Source organism: Vulpes lagopus, chromosome 16 (assembly GCF_018345385.1).
Source record: "Vulpes lagopus strain Blue_001 chromosome 16, ASM1834538v1, whole genome shotgun sequence".
Classification (NCBI taxonomy): Eukaryota; Metazoa; Chordata; class Mammalia; order Carnivora; family Canidae; genus Vulpes; species Vulpes lagopus.
Window position 1 is genome coordinate 56600863 of NC_054839.1, and position 18328 is coordinate 56619190.

The 18328-nt window shown below is 39.1% G+C and overlaps 2 protein-coding genes across 3 annotated transcripts in view; both read right to left on the bottom strand.

The window, feature by feature from the left end:
- The window catches only part of ZC3H13 (zinc finger CCCH-type containing 13), a 91825-nt gene extending 86855 nt beyond the window's left edge, over nucleotides 1-4970 (bottom strand). Inside the window, exon 1 of one of the 2 annotated variants that reach the window (XM_041731018.1) lies at nucleotides 4638-4970. The gene's annotated coding sequence lies outside the window, so the exon portion shown is untranslated. The remainder of the gene's footprint in view (nucleotides 1-4637) is intronic. The other variant, XM_041731019.1, reaches the window with a different exon arrangement.
- A 704-nt stretch (nucleotides 4971-5674) lies between these two features.
- The window catches only part of CPB2 (carboxypeptidase B2), a 52408-nt gene continuing 39754 nt past the window's right edge, over nucleotides 5675-18328 (bottom strand). Inside the window, exons 9-11 of the mRNA XM_041731020.1 lie at nucleotides 14538-14740; nucleotides 10258-10345; nucleotides 5675-6063 (exon numbers count right to left, since the gene is read on the bottom strand). Coding sequence (XP_041586954.1) covers nucleotides 5879-6063; nucleotides 10258-10345; nucleotides 14538-14740 — 476 coding nt within the window. The 3' untranslated portion in view covers nucleotides 5675-5878. The remainder of the gene's footprint in view (nucleotides 6064-10257; nucleotides 10346-14537; nucleotides 14741-18328) is intronic.

Here is an 18328-nt window from a genome sequence, read left to right on the forward strand (position 1 = left end):
TATAATATGGCAGTTTTAAACTGGGAAAAAAATGTGTATTCTTATTTTTTAATATAAAATACCACCATTTTAGCAATTAATTTTTAGTGATTCGAAGAAGTTGAAAGAGAACTTACAAATTTTTTAAAATTAGTGTAAAAATTAGTCATTAATTAGTCACATTAATGAGTAAGAATTTGTTGCAACATAAAACCACATATTTATCAACTGTTCTCCAAATAAGGAACTACACAGCCAACTCTACACACAGCCGTTACTATTATAAGTTAGTATTATTAGTATTATTATTGATTTCATTCTCAGCCCAAAAGTGAATTTACAGACTAAAATGTGGTAAAATTTCATATGTCCATTTGTTTGACAGAACTGAAAAATTCTTTATAGGAAATCCAAAATAAATGGAACTGGAAAAAGATCTAGAAAATGTAGAGCTTTAATTAACTGAGAAAACCACTTTTTTACAATTTATATCTGAGTCAATAAAAAGGGACTATATCACAAAAAATGGATAGTTTAGAACAAAGACAAATGTTCAAAGTTTCATTATGTTGCTATATATATTAATATACTGATGTACACTGTAATCATCATTCACTAATTCAATTTTTTAAACATCTATTAATAAACTTAAAATTGAATGAGTTCTAAAAATTCCTTATTAGCTATTATTAGTTATTTAGAACGTGGCAAACAGGCACACCATCTTCCCATGCTGCCTCAAGAAGACTGACCTTAACTAACCTTACATATTTCCCTCCACTATCAATGGAAATCGTTCTGCTCCCCAGCATGCCACCACTCCCAACACACCCTCCTCAAAAAAGTTAGTGGTAGTGCTTTCCATAATTACAACAACAGCTATTATACATGAAACACTGGTCATCTAGCATCTCCTTTCTTGTTTTCTGAAGGCTCCAGATATTAACTGTTTCTCATTCTGCTCTATAACCTGTTGCTTGGATCAGGACTCCACTGCTCCCCAGGCCTACCCTGAAAACCATGGCATGGCTTCTCTCCAATCCTGGATCACTAACATAAACTTTCAAGATTTCAAAAGGTCTGGACTGCTGTCAAAGACAAACAAGTGAGAACTGATGATGGAATCTTATACCCCTCCTTGTATGTATCACTGCCACAAAAAAAAAGTATCTTCCCACAGAGACAAAGTTGCTTGTAACAGTGACAGCAAGAACTACTCAAGATTCACCTACAGTTATTATCACTGGAACTTTACTTTTAGCTACTGTTGAGTCTTCCTCCAGTTTAAGGAAAAACAGCAAAGAAGTAAAAGTCATATTCTCAGCATCCAACAGTGTCAGACTTCCTCCTAAAATTGCACTGACTTCGAGTACCAAGTCTATATTAGAGAGGTTGTAGACAGGAAAAAAAAAAAAAATCTGTGGCAAAAGGGAAAAAGTAGGACTTAAAATCTTCTAATTGAAAGGGAAGAGGAATTCTGATCACCTACCTAGGAACTCTATCAGTAGTCAACAATAAGTTTTAGAAATATTATTACTGAAATACTAATGACTGACCTATATAAAATGCTTTATGCTTATAAAGAATACAAAAAATTATTTCAAACCTATTTGTCTAAATATATACAATCTACAATATATCAGGAAAGCATTTACTTTGATTTATTTGTTTTATTTACTTAATTTAAAAGTATGCTACCAATGAACTTAATTAGAATTTTCAATCTAAAAATTTGGGTCCTCAAAGGCAAATAAATACCACAATCGAATAAAATATAGATTCAAATGAGGAGAGAAAAACCTTTTCCAATTAATATCTGAACAGACTTCAATAAGCAAATGCTTCAAAGTATGTGAGAAAACCTAGGAACAATAAAATAAAAATGTAAATATTAAAGTCTTCCTTCTCTTAGAGACTTTAAATCTTTTCCCCCCAGTTTTGTTTTCAAATTAATCTTTGATTTCAAATTGTCAACATACTTTCACCCACATCATTATGTCTTTCCCAAATACCATCATTATCAAAGCCCAAGTATCACACGTGAAAGTCTATGGAGTTACTGTCCTATTTCTCCCTTCTACTTGTAGAGTAAATAGATATCAAGGTTCTAATGATATCTTTTCAACTGAGAAAAGAAAAACAGGGGGCATAAGAGTTTAAATTTTTGAAAATACATCAAAAGGAGGTCATGAGACCCCCAGACTTTTATCACAATGTACTAAAAGCTACACACTATATATGGCTAACAGGAAACATACAGAAGCCTCTTTTTAAATGATCAATTATTCCTGAAACCTAATTACTATAATCTTCCTAATAAAACATATCAACTCTAATATTCTCATTTTAGTCCATAATCACATCTTTTTGAGGCTTCATCTTCCCCTAGCACAAATGAAAGCATAAATCGTTTTGATCTGGATAAGCTGCGGCATAATATTAAGAAAACTGTCAAATCATTAAACAATTAAAACTACATAAATACGCTGTAAAGTAGAATAAATTCTTACCCACTGAAGTTCTAAAGGTAAAAGGTTTGTGTTAAAAGATAAAGCCTCTTCCTATTTATGCTTCATATTTTTGAAAGAAAAAAATTAAGCTTATTTGATGCATAGTCTGGTAGAATTTTTTAAAAAAATAACTTTCTACAACAGTCTTCCAGGTTACTTACATATAGACAGACTAAAACAACTCCAAATTGAATTCCAAACAGAATTAACAGAACTAAATTGACTACACCACTACGCGCAAGGCAATACCATGAATGACTGCACATAGAACGATAGAAAAAATAATTTGTTAGAAAGACTATAAACTAGAAAATAGCCAATGCCAGCAGCCACTATAAAGTGAAATAAACAGAACTGTAACCTACACACTACCCCGAAAAGAATAAAGATGCTTTAAATAGCAACATCAGTTAACTTTTAACTGTTACTAAGTATCTACTAAAAGAGCTCCAACTCTACATGAAAGGGACAGGGGCTGGAGGAGGCAGCAGCCAAGACTAAAAAGCCGCACCGAAAACCAAGTCTTCCAATAAATGTAAATTACACAATTTTGCTCTTTGCTCTATATATAACTGCCAGTGCATACTGTAATAAAAACTAACAACTTGTAGAGAAGTGAAAATAGCATCCTCTTGATGGATTTTAGTATTAACTTACCGATACGTACATTGATCTGCATATCTTAAATATGCAATCAACATTCATTTTTGAATCAGCAAGTATTAGCAAGCCAGTAAGAGGCGTGCATTTGGTAAAACTGGATCTCACCAGGTCCACACAGGAAAAGTCTAAGTAAGCTTCATGGTGCAACTGTTTTTTTACCGACACAAATTGCTACATACTTGCATCAACGCTCTAAGTCTCTTGTTTAAACTGTCACCTTACAACCTAAATTATTTTTATTAAGGAGGTGGAAGTTATTTGAAAACCTACAGATCTGCCCACAAAACTCTTGGGGGGGAAAAAAAAAGTACTGTCATTTTGGGCACTAAAGCCAGTAATTCTAAATATCACAAATCTAGGGCAGCTTGGGTGGCGCAGCGGTTTAGCGCCGCCTTCAGCCCAGGGCCTGATCCTGGAGTCCCGGGATCGAGTCCCGCGTCGGGCTCCCTGCCTGGAGCCTGCTTCTCCCTCTGTCTCTCTCTCTCTCTCTTTTCTGTGTATTCTCATGAATAAATAAATAAAATCTTAAAAAAAAAAAAAAAAAGAATATCACAAAACTAGACTCCGCTGACTGGCACCATACACACGTGGCACGGCTCGTAACTGCGTGAACGTTCAGATGAGACGGCAGCAGGGTCTTGCAAAAGCTGAGGTGTGAAGATACTTTCCAGACTTTTAGTTCTTCCCGAAACCCGAAGACCTGAAGGGCTAGTACTGTGGGCCTACCCATTTTCAGAGCGGCTCGGATGCTCTAAGAACTTCACGACATAACCGAAAACAGTGTGTTAGGGCGCAAGACCCTGCCGGTGTCATTCAAGGGATATCGACGTCGGATCTCCCCCCCCCACCCCCCACCCCCCGCAGCCCACGTTAGGCTGTTTGAACCCAGGGAGGAAGAGACGATGCTCAACAGCTGACCCCCTCTCCTTTCACGCCACCTTCCTCCGCTTCCCACAAGGGGGTTGCCAAAAGCAACCATGCTAGCCCTCCTCGACCTCCGGGACCCGAGTCGTTCCGATCAACCATCACTGCCGGGGAAATAAGCAAAAAGACCAAATGCAACCGACAGCAAGGGGCCAATTTCTCCTAACAGGCCTGCGAGGCGTGAAGAGCGAGCCTCTGCAGCTAAGACCGTGTTCCTGCCCACCGACCCCACCCACCAGCACCCAACCCCTTGCAGCGCAAACAAACGCGAATAGGGCGCAAAGCCCGCAAAGGGGAGGGGACCCCCCCTCCCAACACACACACACACACACACACACACAGTCTTTGTCTGCATCCACCCGTCGGAATGACAGCGACAGCGAGAAACGAAGCCTGAACCCAGGCAGCTACTGCTGAGTTGCGGGGGGGATGCTCCAGGAGGGCTCAACATCCCGGCGTGACCCGAGGGCGCTGGAGGGAGGGGGGAGGGGGAGGGGGGAAGACACCCCGGGCCCCCCCCCCCGCCCGGTACCCACACCAAGTCCCCGACTTCAAGCTTACCTCCTCCTCCCCGGACTCCCGTCGCAAGCTCAATCCGGAGGCGCTCCCGCCGCCACCGCTCCGAGGAGCGGGGGAGGCGACTCTCTGTCCCCGCGCCGGGCCCCGGGGAGACGACGACCAGGAGAAGGAGGTGCGCGCGCGGCTCCCGGGAACCGGCCCTTCGCTGGCGAGGGGCCCCCGGGGCGGCTGAGAAGCAGAACCAGCCCGCCGCCTCGCCAGGGTCGGGCGAGCCTGAGCCGGAGGACGAGAGACGACGAGGAGCCGCTGCGGAGGGTCCGAAAAGGCAACGAAAACACGACCAGGCCGCCGGGAGGACCCACTCGAAAGGCCGCCGGAAGTCAAGTGTTTGCCCTGATTCCCCAGCGGACCGCTTCCGGCCGCCAGATTAGTCGTCAGCGCGCAGGCCCCGCCCCCTCGGAGGACACGCCCCCCGTGCGTAACGTCGGCACGTGCGGCGGCGCCGGGGGAGCGGGGGGCGGAGCGCGGTGGGAATCCTCGAGTCTGGGCTTTCTGGGCTTGGCCGCGGAGCCTGCGGGCGGGCGGAGGGGGGGGGAGGCCAGAGCCGGGAAGAGCCAAAATTTCCACGGGAAAGTGAAGCGGGGAGCAAGCGTTTCCTCCTCTTATTGCATGATTTCTTACAGTCCACAGCTGTTGGCGATGCCGCGCACCTGTTGTTGCAAATAACTACAGCCGTTCGTTCATTTGCGCGGAAAATGTGTACTGAGCAGTGACGGGGCGCGGGGGGGGGGGGTGTCCTGGTCTGACCCTGCCCGGCGGGCTGGGCGGTTGCCTAGCAACGGGGGAGCCAGGGGGACGCGGTGGCGTTTGCAGAGGCGCAAGCAGCCCATGGAAACTGGAGCAGAGATGTTTGATGCGCTTCCAGCCACCTTTCCCCTTGGGGTCCCAGGGTCTGCAAGAACCTAGTTGCTCACGTCGCTTGAGGTGGGTAGTCAGACATCCTGCATCCAAATTCGTATCCAGCCTCTTACACATTTTTTTTTTTTTTTAGAAAAGAGAAATGTGAGCCCCTTCCCGCCTTAGTTTTTTTTAAATTTTTATTTATTTATTTTTTTTCCCCGCCTTAATTTTAAGGTAGCATTTATCTTGTTCTTTTGCAAAACCAAGGAAGAGGAAACTCTTTTCTCAAAACTACTGATAAAACTTTAGAGCACCTACAGTGATTTGGGGTTGTGGGAGCCAGTGAATCAAAATATGGAAGAAGAGTGGAAGAATCAAGGGCATTAAACATTCCTGATGACATGCCCAGCTATTTCAGAGATAGCTGCAAGAGCTTCTGCACAAGTGGGTTTGATGAAACGCTCTGGCAGCAAGAATCCATATCTGCCTGTATCTCGAAGTTCAATCGTAAACGAGTATTTTATGCCCAAGTCATAGATCCAGTCATCTGAACCTCCAGGAGCTAGATCTACAAAAAAGAAAAGAAAAAAAAAAGAAAGGAAGAAAGAAAGAAAGAAAGAAAGAAAGAAAGAAAGAAAGAAAGAAAGAAAATTATTCATTGAAATACAGGTGTTTCAAGTTAACTTACAAAATGGATCTTTTTTCCCTAAAAATAGCTCTGCACTTTTCTGATTATTATGTAATCTAAGTTCTTGGTAGAAAATGGAGATTGAAGAAAAACAGGTTAAGGAAGAAAATAAAAATAACCCATCTATCTGCCAAGAAGTAATAATCACCATTAACATTTTAGTGCTTTTTTTTTTTCTCAATGCATGCTTTAACATACTTCATTTTTCCCTTCGTAAATAAGGTCATCCTACACATGCCGTTTTTTAATATTTCTTTTTTAATTTAAATTCAATTAGCCATCATTAGTCTCAGAGGTAGTGTTCAACGATTATGTTCAATATCGGTAGTTATAACACCCAGTGCTCATCACATCACATTTCGTAATATTTCTAAACATAATCTATGTGACCAGCTCTATGTATCAACGACTTCAAATTTTTCATGATCACATAGCACTACATTGTAAAGCTGCATACAGTTCAGTTCAATAATTATTTACTTGAAGACCTTTAGATTTTTTTCTAATTTCTAAATAATATAAACAACTTTATAATGACCTCTCTTGGTTTTACTAATTACTGGTTCCTTGGAATATTCTTTCCTAGAAGTAGATTCATTAGCCTAAGAGTATGTACTTTTTACAATTATGCCACAAGTTGCCAAATAACCTCCAAAAAAATTGAACCAATTTACATTTCCATATTGGCGGGGTATAAATATGCCTAATTCCCTCTCCCATATCATCCACAGGAATTATGCATTATGCATCTGACAATTTTATGGGTGAAAAATCATATTGAATCATTCTATTTTGTTTCTTTGATTACCACTGAGTTGAACATTTTATTTGGTATATTTATTGTCCATCTTTATATTTTTTTTATCAGTTGTCCTTGCTCATTTTTCTACTCAATTGATTTTATAGATTGTTTATAACAGCAACATTAGTGTTATTAGCCTTGTGTAATATGTGAATTTTTTTCTTATTTGGTTATTTAGCTTTCAACCTGATTTATGGCAGAGTGTTTATTTTAAAAATTTTTGTCGGGATCCCTGGGTGGCGCAACGGTTTGGCGCCTGCCTTTGGCCCAGGGCGCTATCCTGGAGACCCGGGATCGAATCCCACATCGGGCTCCCGGTGCATGGAGCCTGCTTCTCCCTCTGCCTGTGTCTCTGCCTCTCTGTCTGTGACTATCATAAATAAAATAAAATAAAATAAAAAAATAAATAAAATAAATAAAAATTTTTGTCTATCTGGAATTTATTTTAGAGAAATATAGATCAGTAAATCAATTTCTTTTTCTAAGTAAGTTGTCAGGTTTTCCAACTGTATTCAATTGAATAACATTCTTAGAAATGCCTCTTTTAAGAGATACTAGATGCCCTTAGATACTTAAGTGTCTTTCTGTTCTCACCATTCCTTTCTGTTGAATGCCTTTTCCTGGCTCAGTTCCATAGTCTTAATTACTGTAAGTTTATAATGTGCCTTAGTATCTGATTGGGACAAATTCTCTCTTATTAGTCTCATTTTTCAAAATTTTACAAGCTCTTCTATCAAATTTATTCTTTCAAAATAAATTCAAAACTGTTCATTGGGATTGTATTAAATATACAGATTAACATAGAAAAACTCACACATTTTTATATTGCTTTTCTGCTCAAAAACATGATAGGTTTCTCCTTTTATCTATCTTCTTTCATGTATATCAGTAAAATTTTCTAGATTTCTCATATAAATATATGGATAGATTTGCGTGTGTACACACATACATTTAACAATGAATCCACATATATGTATCTTTGGTATATATGTGTGCAATGTGTATATATGTACATATAGAGGGGCAGTAGGATCTTTTTCCCATTTTACTTTCTACCTGATTATTTTTGGCATATAAGAGAGCTTTAGATTTCTGTATATTTTGTTCATAGTCAGCCACCTTACTCAACTTTTGATTGTCACTAATATTTTTGGTTGATTTCTACTGTTTTCCAGGTAGAAAATCATATAACATTCAAAGTGATCATTTTTGCCTCTTTCTATTACCTATACTTGCGTTAACTACAAAGGTGTCTATCAAAGCCTTGTTTATAATACTGGAAAACATCCATCAGCATTGGATTAAATGAGTTATTCAGCAACTATTTCTGACAACCACCATCAACATATGTCATTTCTTCTTCCAGCCACTTTCTTATACTTATGAACAGATTCCCATAGATGTATACTGAATGAATGAATGTGTAGAAATAGACTGATTTCATTACACCAGAAAGTAGCTTTGTAAGCTCCTTGCAGCCCTGAGATGCTGTGTTTATGCTTTGGGGAACAATCGTAGAGGAGAGGATTAAAATCAAGAAAGTTCTAAATTGTGAAAGAGAGCTGTGGGGTCCCTCTCTGATAGAGCAAGAACCTGAGTCAGCAAAGGCAGCAGTGGGCCAATGATACCAAGTGACAGAGATCTCACGTGGGCCAAGCTGGTCCCACTTTGTTCTGAGATATTTTGGGGTAGTTGAGGGGGAAGAGGAAGATTCTGGACTTTCTATAAATAGGGCATCTGGTGCTTAAGCAATTAATTGAAAATAATATGAATGCGATTATTAAGATGAATGTGTTTTTATAGCGCTGTAGATCACATTTGTTAAAGAAAACTTTGGGGCTTTGAACATTGTCTCAGGGACTTTTCACAAGCCGTTTTCTCTCCCTGGTTCTCCTCCTATAGCACCGTTTGGCAGACACTTATCAGGTAGGTCTCCCAGAAGTGTCACCTACAGAGAGACAGCTCCTAGGCCACTTTCACTAAGTAGCCCCTCTCTCCTACAGTCATTCACAAACCCTTAGGTCTATTTTATTGTCTTCACTTCTCAATGGAATTATACTATATTTGACTATTTCATTGTTGACATCAGAGATTGGCAAACTTTTTCTCCAAAGGACCATATAATAAGTATTTTAGGCTTTGTGGGCCACAAAGTATGTCACAACCACTTGACTCTACTATTGTGAAAGCTATCATAGACAATACATAAATAAATGGATGTGGCTGTGTTCAAATAAGACTTTATTTTTGGATACTGAAATTTTAATTTCATAGAATTTTCACGTCACAAAATCTTTTTTCAACCTTTTAAAAAAATAGAAAAACGAGGGTGTCTGGGTGGCTCAGTTGGTTAAGCGATGGACTTTTGATTTCTGCTTAGGTCATGATCTCAGGGTCGTGAGATCCATCTGGCTCCGCACTAGGTGCAGAGTCTACTTGAGATTCTCTCTCTCCCTCTGCCCCTCCCCGCACTTGCACTCCCTTTCTTTTTCTTTAAAATAAATAAATAAATAGATAAATAAAATCGTTTAAAAATGGTAAAACTATTCTTATCTCACAAGCTATACAAAAACAAACCAGTGGGCTGAATTTGGCCTGTGGGTCATAGTTTGCTGACACCTGGTTGCATGTTTATTTTCTATAAACATGCAACCTCTTTTGCCACCTCCTCCTCCAGCTTCAAAAGAGAAAAATTATTGTCTTCCATCACAATGTAAGCAAAAGAGGATCCCTTGATAAATATCTGCCAGTAGAAATTAAATTTGAAAATATTTCTTAAGAGTTTGCCATATACAAGCTGTTGTCAGTGCGATACAAGCAAAAGACATTTCACTATATAGTGTGCTTTAGTGGGCACAGCCTGTCACTCTAATGCATCTAATGGAAATAGTGTTCCCTGGATTTGTATAGTGTTCAACCCGCACAACTTTGCATGGGGACCCTGGATATCTTGTACATTCTTTTGACCCTTTATGACCTTTCCTGCTTCACTCAACTAGTGTGATGCCAATTCTATGATCTCTGCTCTATAGTAATGAACGTGACATCTTAAATATCATTTTGGCTTCTTTTGAGTGTATCTATTTATTAATATAGCCTTGTTCAGTGCTCTCATAGCTATCATGCCTCCATTTCTAATTGTTATAATACAACTATTTTACATGTGATCTTGTTTAGTCCATTTAGAAAAATTAAACCCATACAGAAAAACCAAACACATGGATTTCTTTAGCACCTCACAATTCTCCACGATCTTAAGAAGAAATACTTACATAAACTTTCTGAACCACTGCCATGAGTATATCTGGTATTTTTATTAGTATTTTCAATAGCCCGGACTGCTTCACTGGCCACTAGGGACTGAAATCAATAGAATATGGAATTTCAGTTCATGTGCAGCTTCAAAGCAGGACAAGTAGAAGTTCTTAATAAAACCATTATTTATTAATTGAATCAAATTATGTACAGAAAGAAATAGAAAGTAGAATGGCGGTTGCCAGGGGCTTGGGGTGTGAATGAAATGCGGAGATGTTGATCACGGGATATACGTTTTCAATTGTAAGACAAATAAGTTCTGGAGATCTAATACATAGCACAGTGACTATAGTTAACAGTACTATTTTATATACACAAAAATTGCTAAGAGAATAGATTTTAAATGTTCTTACAACAAAAGAAAAAGTTGTAGTTATGTAAGGTGATGGAGGTATTAACTAAGTTTATTGTGGTAATCATTTTACAGTGTATAAGTGTATCAACTCATCACCTTGTATGCCTTAAACTTCTATAATGTTATACATCAATTATAGGTCAATAGAGCTAGGACGAAAAGGAAAAATATACATATTTAGAAGAATAAATAAACTTTAAAATAAATATTTTTGGGGATCCCTGGGTGGCTCAGTGGTTTAGTGCCTGCCTTCGGCCCAGGGCGTGATCCTGGAGACCCAGGATCAAGTCCCACATCAGGCTCCCTGCATGGAGCCTGCTTCTCCCTCTCCCTTTGTCTCTGCCTCTCTCTCTCTCTCTCTCTCTCTCTCTCTCTCTCTCTCTTTGTCTCTCATGAATAAATAAATAGAGTCTTTAAAAAAATAAATATTTTTTGCTTTATGGAAATCACAATTGGGTGGCTTACACTTAGACATAGATTTAGACATAGACTCTTCCAACACATTGAAAATTTTATTTAACTTGAAGGAAAAATAATTCTCACATGCTTTTTTGGCTTCAGGAGTTCATTTATCATATAAAATGAAGTATAACTGTATTTCAAGGCAAACAGCCTGGAGTTACCCTAATCCTACAAAAAATTATCATCAAACATTATTTATTTTTTATAGAATTAAATTAAATTAACTAATTAATGTGTTTGTTTGTTTGCTTGTTTGGCAGGGGTAGGAACAGAGGGAGAGAGAGAATCCTGGAGCAGACTCAGCGCTGAGTGTAGAGCCTGACAATGGGCTCAATATGACAACCTGAGGTCATGAGATCATGAGATCTACGCTGAGATTATGACCTGAGCCAAAATCAAGAGCTGTATGCTTAACTGACTGAGCCACCCAGACACCCTAAAATTATCACCAAACTTTAAATGTGACTTCTCTAAATACTACATATACCTAATGCATAGATCATTTCCTTCTCACAAGCTATTATTGTCTTCTTGTGCAAAATGTCTAATAACTCCTAAAGACTCATCAGGTAAAAGGGATTATGTGCCCAGTATGGGGCAGGCTAATAAATAAATCCCTTGTCCTACTACATTTGCTTCTAGCTTATCCAGATCTCTTATGAGGTTGATGTTAGTATTCACTGTGACTCTCTTGGATAACCCAGAGGAGTATCAGTGCATATGAAGTTGTAGCATTCCTTTGTTCAAAAAAATTTTAATGGAACCCCCTTGTCTACAGAATAAGATACACATTTATTCCAACATTTAAACAAGCAGACCACGTCTACTTTCTGATGGTGTCACCCTCTACTTTCATTCAGTAACCTGAACACACTTCCTGTGGGCAACACATTTCCTCAGCATTGAATGTCCTCCCTTTCCTGTATGCCTCTAGAATTCCTATCTTTCCATTTCTGGCTAAAAATGTATCTGTTTTTCGATGTCAGTAGCCCTTTATTGTCTTTTTCTTTACAGTGTATCACCCCTTAATAGATGATAAATTCCTCAAGGACAGGGACTTTATCCCCTAGCTTATCTAGCATTTCCTTCTAAGTCAGTGAATGAGGCCGCTCCTTGATATCCCAGTCAGAACTGAGGTCTACCATCTGCACCCCTTATTTAGTAGTTACTGCACTTAGAATATAGCTATTTATAGCATTTGCTAATGGCTGAGCTTCTTAACCATATCATGTTCTCTAAAAGGTCAGGGTCCACCTAATGCTTCTTTTAATGTCCACCAAATACAATATTCTATACAAAATAATGCTCAACAAACACTTGTGATAACAGCAATCGAAAAATAAGGGAAATCAGAATAATTCTATCTCCAAATCATGATAAATAATCTTTCATTTCTTCCAAAATAACACCAATAAGGGAACTTTCCTTAGAGGTTTTCCACTGAGAAGAAGAATTGCAAGTATCAAGTATATTTATTCTCTAAATGAGCTATTTTCAGAAAATGCAAATAACCTTATATTTGTCATCATCAGCTGCTAGCACCTAATGTGGCTATAGTTTCTTCTTGTTAGAGAACCAGGACATACAAATCAACAACAAAACAACAAAACAAAAACAAAACAGAATCCAAATCCACAAATAATCTAAATAAAAAATAGGCAGAGGATCTGAATAGACATTTTTCCAAGGAAGGCATACAGACAGCAAAAGGATGCATAAAAAGATGCTGACCATCACCAAACATCAGGGAAATGCAAATCAAAATCACAATGAGATATCACCTTATACCTGTCAGAATGGATATCATCAAAAATACAAGAAATAACATGTTGGCATGGATGTGGACAGAACATAATTTGATAGGAACACAGATTTGTGAGACCACTACGGAAAATAGTAGGGGGGGTTACTCAAAAAATTAAAAATAGATATATCATGTGATCCAGTAATTTAACTAATGGGTATTTACCCTAAGCAAATGAAAACACTCATTTGAAAAGAAAAGATGACCCCTATGTTTACTGCAGCATTTACAATAGCCAGGTTATGGAAGCAACTTAAGTACCTGTTGATAGACAAATAGATAAAGAAGATATGGTATATATATATATGCAATGAAATATTATTCAGCCATAAAATAGAATGAGATCTTGCCATTTTCAACAAGATGGATGGACCTAGAGGGTACTATGCTAGGTGATATAAGTTAGAGAAAGGCAAATATATTATTTCACTTATATGTAGAATCTAAAAAAAAAAAAAAGCAAATGAACAAACAAGAATGCAAAATCATAAATACAGATAAGAAACTGGTGGTTGCCCGAGGGGAGAGTTTGGGAGGATGTATGAAATATGTGAAGGGAATTAAGAGGTATAAACTCCCAATTATAAAATAAATAAGTCATGGAATAAATAGCATAGGGAATATAGTAAAAATATTATAATTATGTTCTATGGTGATGGATGGTAACTACACTTAGTGGTGAGGGTAATGCATAGAATCGTAGAACCACTACATTGTACACCTGAAACTAATATAACATTGTATGTCAACGATACTTCAATACCTAAAACAAATAAATAAAAATTAAAAAAAAATAAAAGGAGAGAGAGGGAGTATAAAAGAGAACCAAAACAAAAGGGGTCAGTAAGAAACAAACAACTACATAAAGATCAGATCTCGTGCAAGAGTCACCATAACCCTTCCATTGTCTGGAAAGCAACTGGGGTAAGAGTTTGGCCAATCCTATCCACGACCCAACAAGAACTCTTGCATCATTTGCTGTCAACCCAAACACAGAACAGCTGGGACCAAAAAATAGTTAGGGCAAGCAGATTATGTGAGTCCTCTTCAAATTTCCTGTATCATCTACTACATTCCAAAAAAAAAAAAAAAAAAGGTGTGGGGGGGGGGGCCCTTGCTCCAATCTTGACATTGGAAGTGCTTTTAATAGGACCAGACCCCTGGGGGTTAGAGAGGTCAGTGTGTACACAATTCCCAATGCCGATATCAAATTGGTAAGTGTTGTACCAGGACTTGATCTATGTCAGGCCCTTGTACAAAGCTAGTTATCACGAAGCAGACCCACAATTCCAGAGACTCTTGTCCTTGCTCTTTTGGCTTTCTATGTAGATCAGCTCCATGTGGAATGATTCAACCCTGATCTTCAAGCAGTGTGTCTGGCATTTTCTTAGGGACCCATCTGCTAGACTAAAGTCCATGTCCACAGGGTACGATCCATTCTTTCCATTCCTTCAGTGAACCTTGACCTAGGATGACTCCCAGTAGAGTAGACCAAAATATAAAGCATCTACCCAACTGTCCTCCAAAGGAGAAATTTTCCCCCCACAGTTTTTGATTCTTGACTTAGGTATTATCATTTCTTGCAATGCTAATGAAAAAAAATAAGTAACACTTACCAGTTCCTCATGGTCTTTGCTTTTGCTTCTATTATAGGAATATGGAAACACTATCTGCTGGGAGTAGGAATGCATACTGATGTAAGCCTTAATGTGGTTGATGTTTTTTCTCAAGAAATTAGCCATTGCCTTCACTTCCGGTTCTGACTCAGGGTAAGGACCGCAGTAGGTTTCGGAGCATGAGAGACTTGATGCACCTTCCTCTGAAGTGAAATTCATAGAGTGGGATTAGAGGGGATGCGTAAGCTATTGCAATTCGTGGTTCCTCTGACAATGCATTCTAAGCATCGTCTATCTATGGTGCAACATTTTTTAGAGAAGTGGATTAGATAGAATTCTATAAAGAACATATTTATATTTCTTTTGCAGTAAATATTTATATGCCTCCATAGCAAACACCCCAACAGTTGCTGCCTGGAGCAGGCATCTTGCACCCTTTGTGAAAGTGGCTAAGGAAGTCTCAGAGACGCCAGCCAGCCCTGCCTCCAAAACTGTAGCTATGTGAGAGAAAGAAACCCAATTTTTTTTTTAGAAACCCCATTTTCTTTAATTCAGAATATAGAAGTCTGCCTTCAGTGCTACTTCTAAGTTACTAAATAAAGAGATTCTGGTGAATAAGATGGTGATTTTGGGGGGCCAGGGTAATATTTATTCATCCTCTTGAGAGATTATAGTAAATATCCATCTCTTCATATGGTAGCCTGCCTCCCAACACATCACCTTTCTTCCTTTTAATGCACAGAAATGGAGGCCCACGGAGCCACCTCTGAGCCCAAACATCATTTCCTCCTGGGAACATTTGATTAATCCTGGACTGGGTCCTTAGCTTGTGTTCTGTCAATCTGAATCCCTCCACTGATAACTTGAAATGAACACGAAGATGCTAGTGTCAGTCTAGCTGCTCAGTAGAACAAAGAAGACAACACCAACAACATGACCAGTTGACACGAACTCTAAGATTTACTCACAATACCTTGTGTAATCCTCATGCAACTCTATGAAGGAAATACTGCTATTTCAGGAGATGCAACATGAACATTCTCGGTGGTAATGGTCCTTTACAATAAGAGGCTAAGTGGCATAGGCATATTGTTAATCACCCAATCACTTGATTCCAATCTTGGCGCTGCCATCTAATAGCTATATGGCCTTAGGTAAAATGTTTTAAACCCAGCTATACCTTGAGTTTCTTATCTGCTAAATGGGAAAATTATACATTTAATGAGAACTTAATGAGGATTCCATGAGCTAATGCATATGAAGTGCTTTGTGTGGTGCCTTGTATATACTAAGTGTTGAGTGACTGTTGTTTCTCCTCTTTGTCGCCATCACCGTCATCATGTGGATTGGAATAAAAAGGAAAAAAAAATCCAGTGTGCTTCACAGTGATAAATGGGGAGAGAATGGACTCACAGAGCACACTGTAGTGCTGAGGCCTAGCTCCAGGCTGTTTCTGAGGCCCGGCTGCATCCTTGTCCTTGGGTTCCATGGGCTACTCCATTATCCTTCCAGGGCCTGCCTGCCTTACTCAAGCTTGCTCGGCTTTCTTCCTTTTGTTTGTAATAGAAACAACCTTAATGTTTGTTAAACATTCTTTTCCCCATGAGAAAATGTTGTGCTAAACATCCAAGGCTTTTCCAAGTACTTCGTTTGTATTAATTTTTGACCAATAATGTGATTAGACAAGCCAGTGTTTGGGGTGATGATAAATTTTGGAAATGGATATTGGTGATGGTTTTACATACTGTGAATGTACTTAATGCCTTAATGTATTGAACTTTACACTTAAAAAATGGTTACAACGGGGGTGCCTGGGTGGCTCAGGTGGTTAAGCATCTGCCTAAGGCTCAGGTCATGATTCCAGGGTCCTCGGACCCATCCCCACATTGGGTTCCCCACTCAGCGGGGAGTCAGCTTCTCTCTGTCTCTCTCCCTGCCCTTCCCCCAAAACTCATTCTCTTTCAAATAAATACGTAAAATCTTTTAAAAAATGGTTACAATGACCAATTTTATGTTATATATATTTTTGTACCATGAAAAATAATGAAAAAACACCATAGTCTCATAGGAAAAGAACTAAAGGATTTTCTACTGTACACTAGTTACAAAAACTTTGTCATTTAACTTAACATTTAGAAAAAGAGAGGATCCATCTCAGGAAGTTTGAGACTAGAGGTCCTCACAAAATACTACCTGTTACAGACTGACTTCTGTTTCCCCAAAATTCTTATGTTGAAGCCCTCACCCACAATGTACTATGCGTGGAGATAGCACCTTTAAGAAAGTAATTAGCTTAAGGAAGTCATAAAGGTAAGACCTCAATGTAATATGGGTGGTGTCCTTTTAAGAAGAGAGAGAGAGACACTAGGAATGTGCACACAGAGAAAATGCCATGTGAGGACACCGTGAGAAGGTGGCCCTCTGCAAGCCAAGGAGAGAGGCCTCAGGACAAACACGCCCTGCTGGCACTTTCATTTTGGATTTCTAGCCTTCAGATCTGGAAGAAATGAATTTCTCTTGTTGAAGCCACCCAGCTTATGGTATTTTGCTATGACAGCCTGAGCAGTGTAAGATAACCTCACCCCCACTCCCATCTCCAACACACACACACACACACACACACTCACACACACACACACACAGACACCCATGCACGCATATGCACACACAATTTTAATACAAAGAAAGAGGAAAATGAACATGAAATAAACAGGTTTGATATGTCAATTCCTGTTAATAAGTAAGGTGCTCTTTTAAATTCTTAAAAAAAGTATCATAAAGGCATCTTCTAGTTGCAGGGACAAGGAAGAGATGAGATTTAATTCTTTCTTACTGGTTTGCTTACTAAAGAAATACTGGGGCCCTGGTCAAAAAAAGAGTCCTTACAATTACTTTTCATTTTATTTGGCACTCTCTTTTGTCTCTATGCTTGCTGCATCTGCTTCTGTCGTTAACTCTTGTGATGGGTAATAATAGATTGCCATGTCTCAGAGGGGCCTACCATACGTCTTGACGGCAATAACAGAATATATTTGACATGTTGGCCATTCAAATTGGGTAGTATTGACTTCACCATAAAAAATATTAAGTAAAACGGAGCACCAAAAGGGTATGAAGATGAAATAAGATGTTCCAAAAGGGAAGGTATAATAGAGGAGTGATTCTCAGACATAGAAGAATTGGAATAACTTGGGAGTCCGTCAGTGTGGCTTTATATCTACCAGCTTTGCCACTTCCTAGGTCTGTGCTCTTACGCAAGGGATTAGCCTTCTAAGTCTGGGATTGTCCACCCGGGATACATAGATAATGACCCAGGGGGAAACCTATGTAAACAGCTCGGCACTTATGTAACCATCAGCTCTATTCAGACCTATTTTATATTTGCTGCTGCTTCTCTGACTCCCTGCCCAATGATCACTTCTATGGCAGTCTTTGGGCCTCAGTGGGCACTTTTAATGGACAATCTTAAGAATGGCTCTCACTGAGAAACCACTAGGTGATTCCCTCAATAACAAATGGAGTAAAACTCAGGCAGGATTAACTGCTGTCTCCTCTTCTTGCTTATTATATCTGCAGCTCTTTTAGAAGAACTAATTCATTCTATATTCACTTAATTAATTTCTGGGAACCTTGCATATGCCAGGCATTGCATTAGGTAGTGGATAATGGTCTCTTCCCTCCCTAAGTTTTTTTTTAATAATATATTTATTATTTATTGGTGTTCAATTTGCCAACATACAGAATAACACCCAGTGCTCATCCTGTCAAGTGCCCCCTCAGTGCCTGTCACC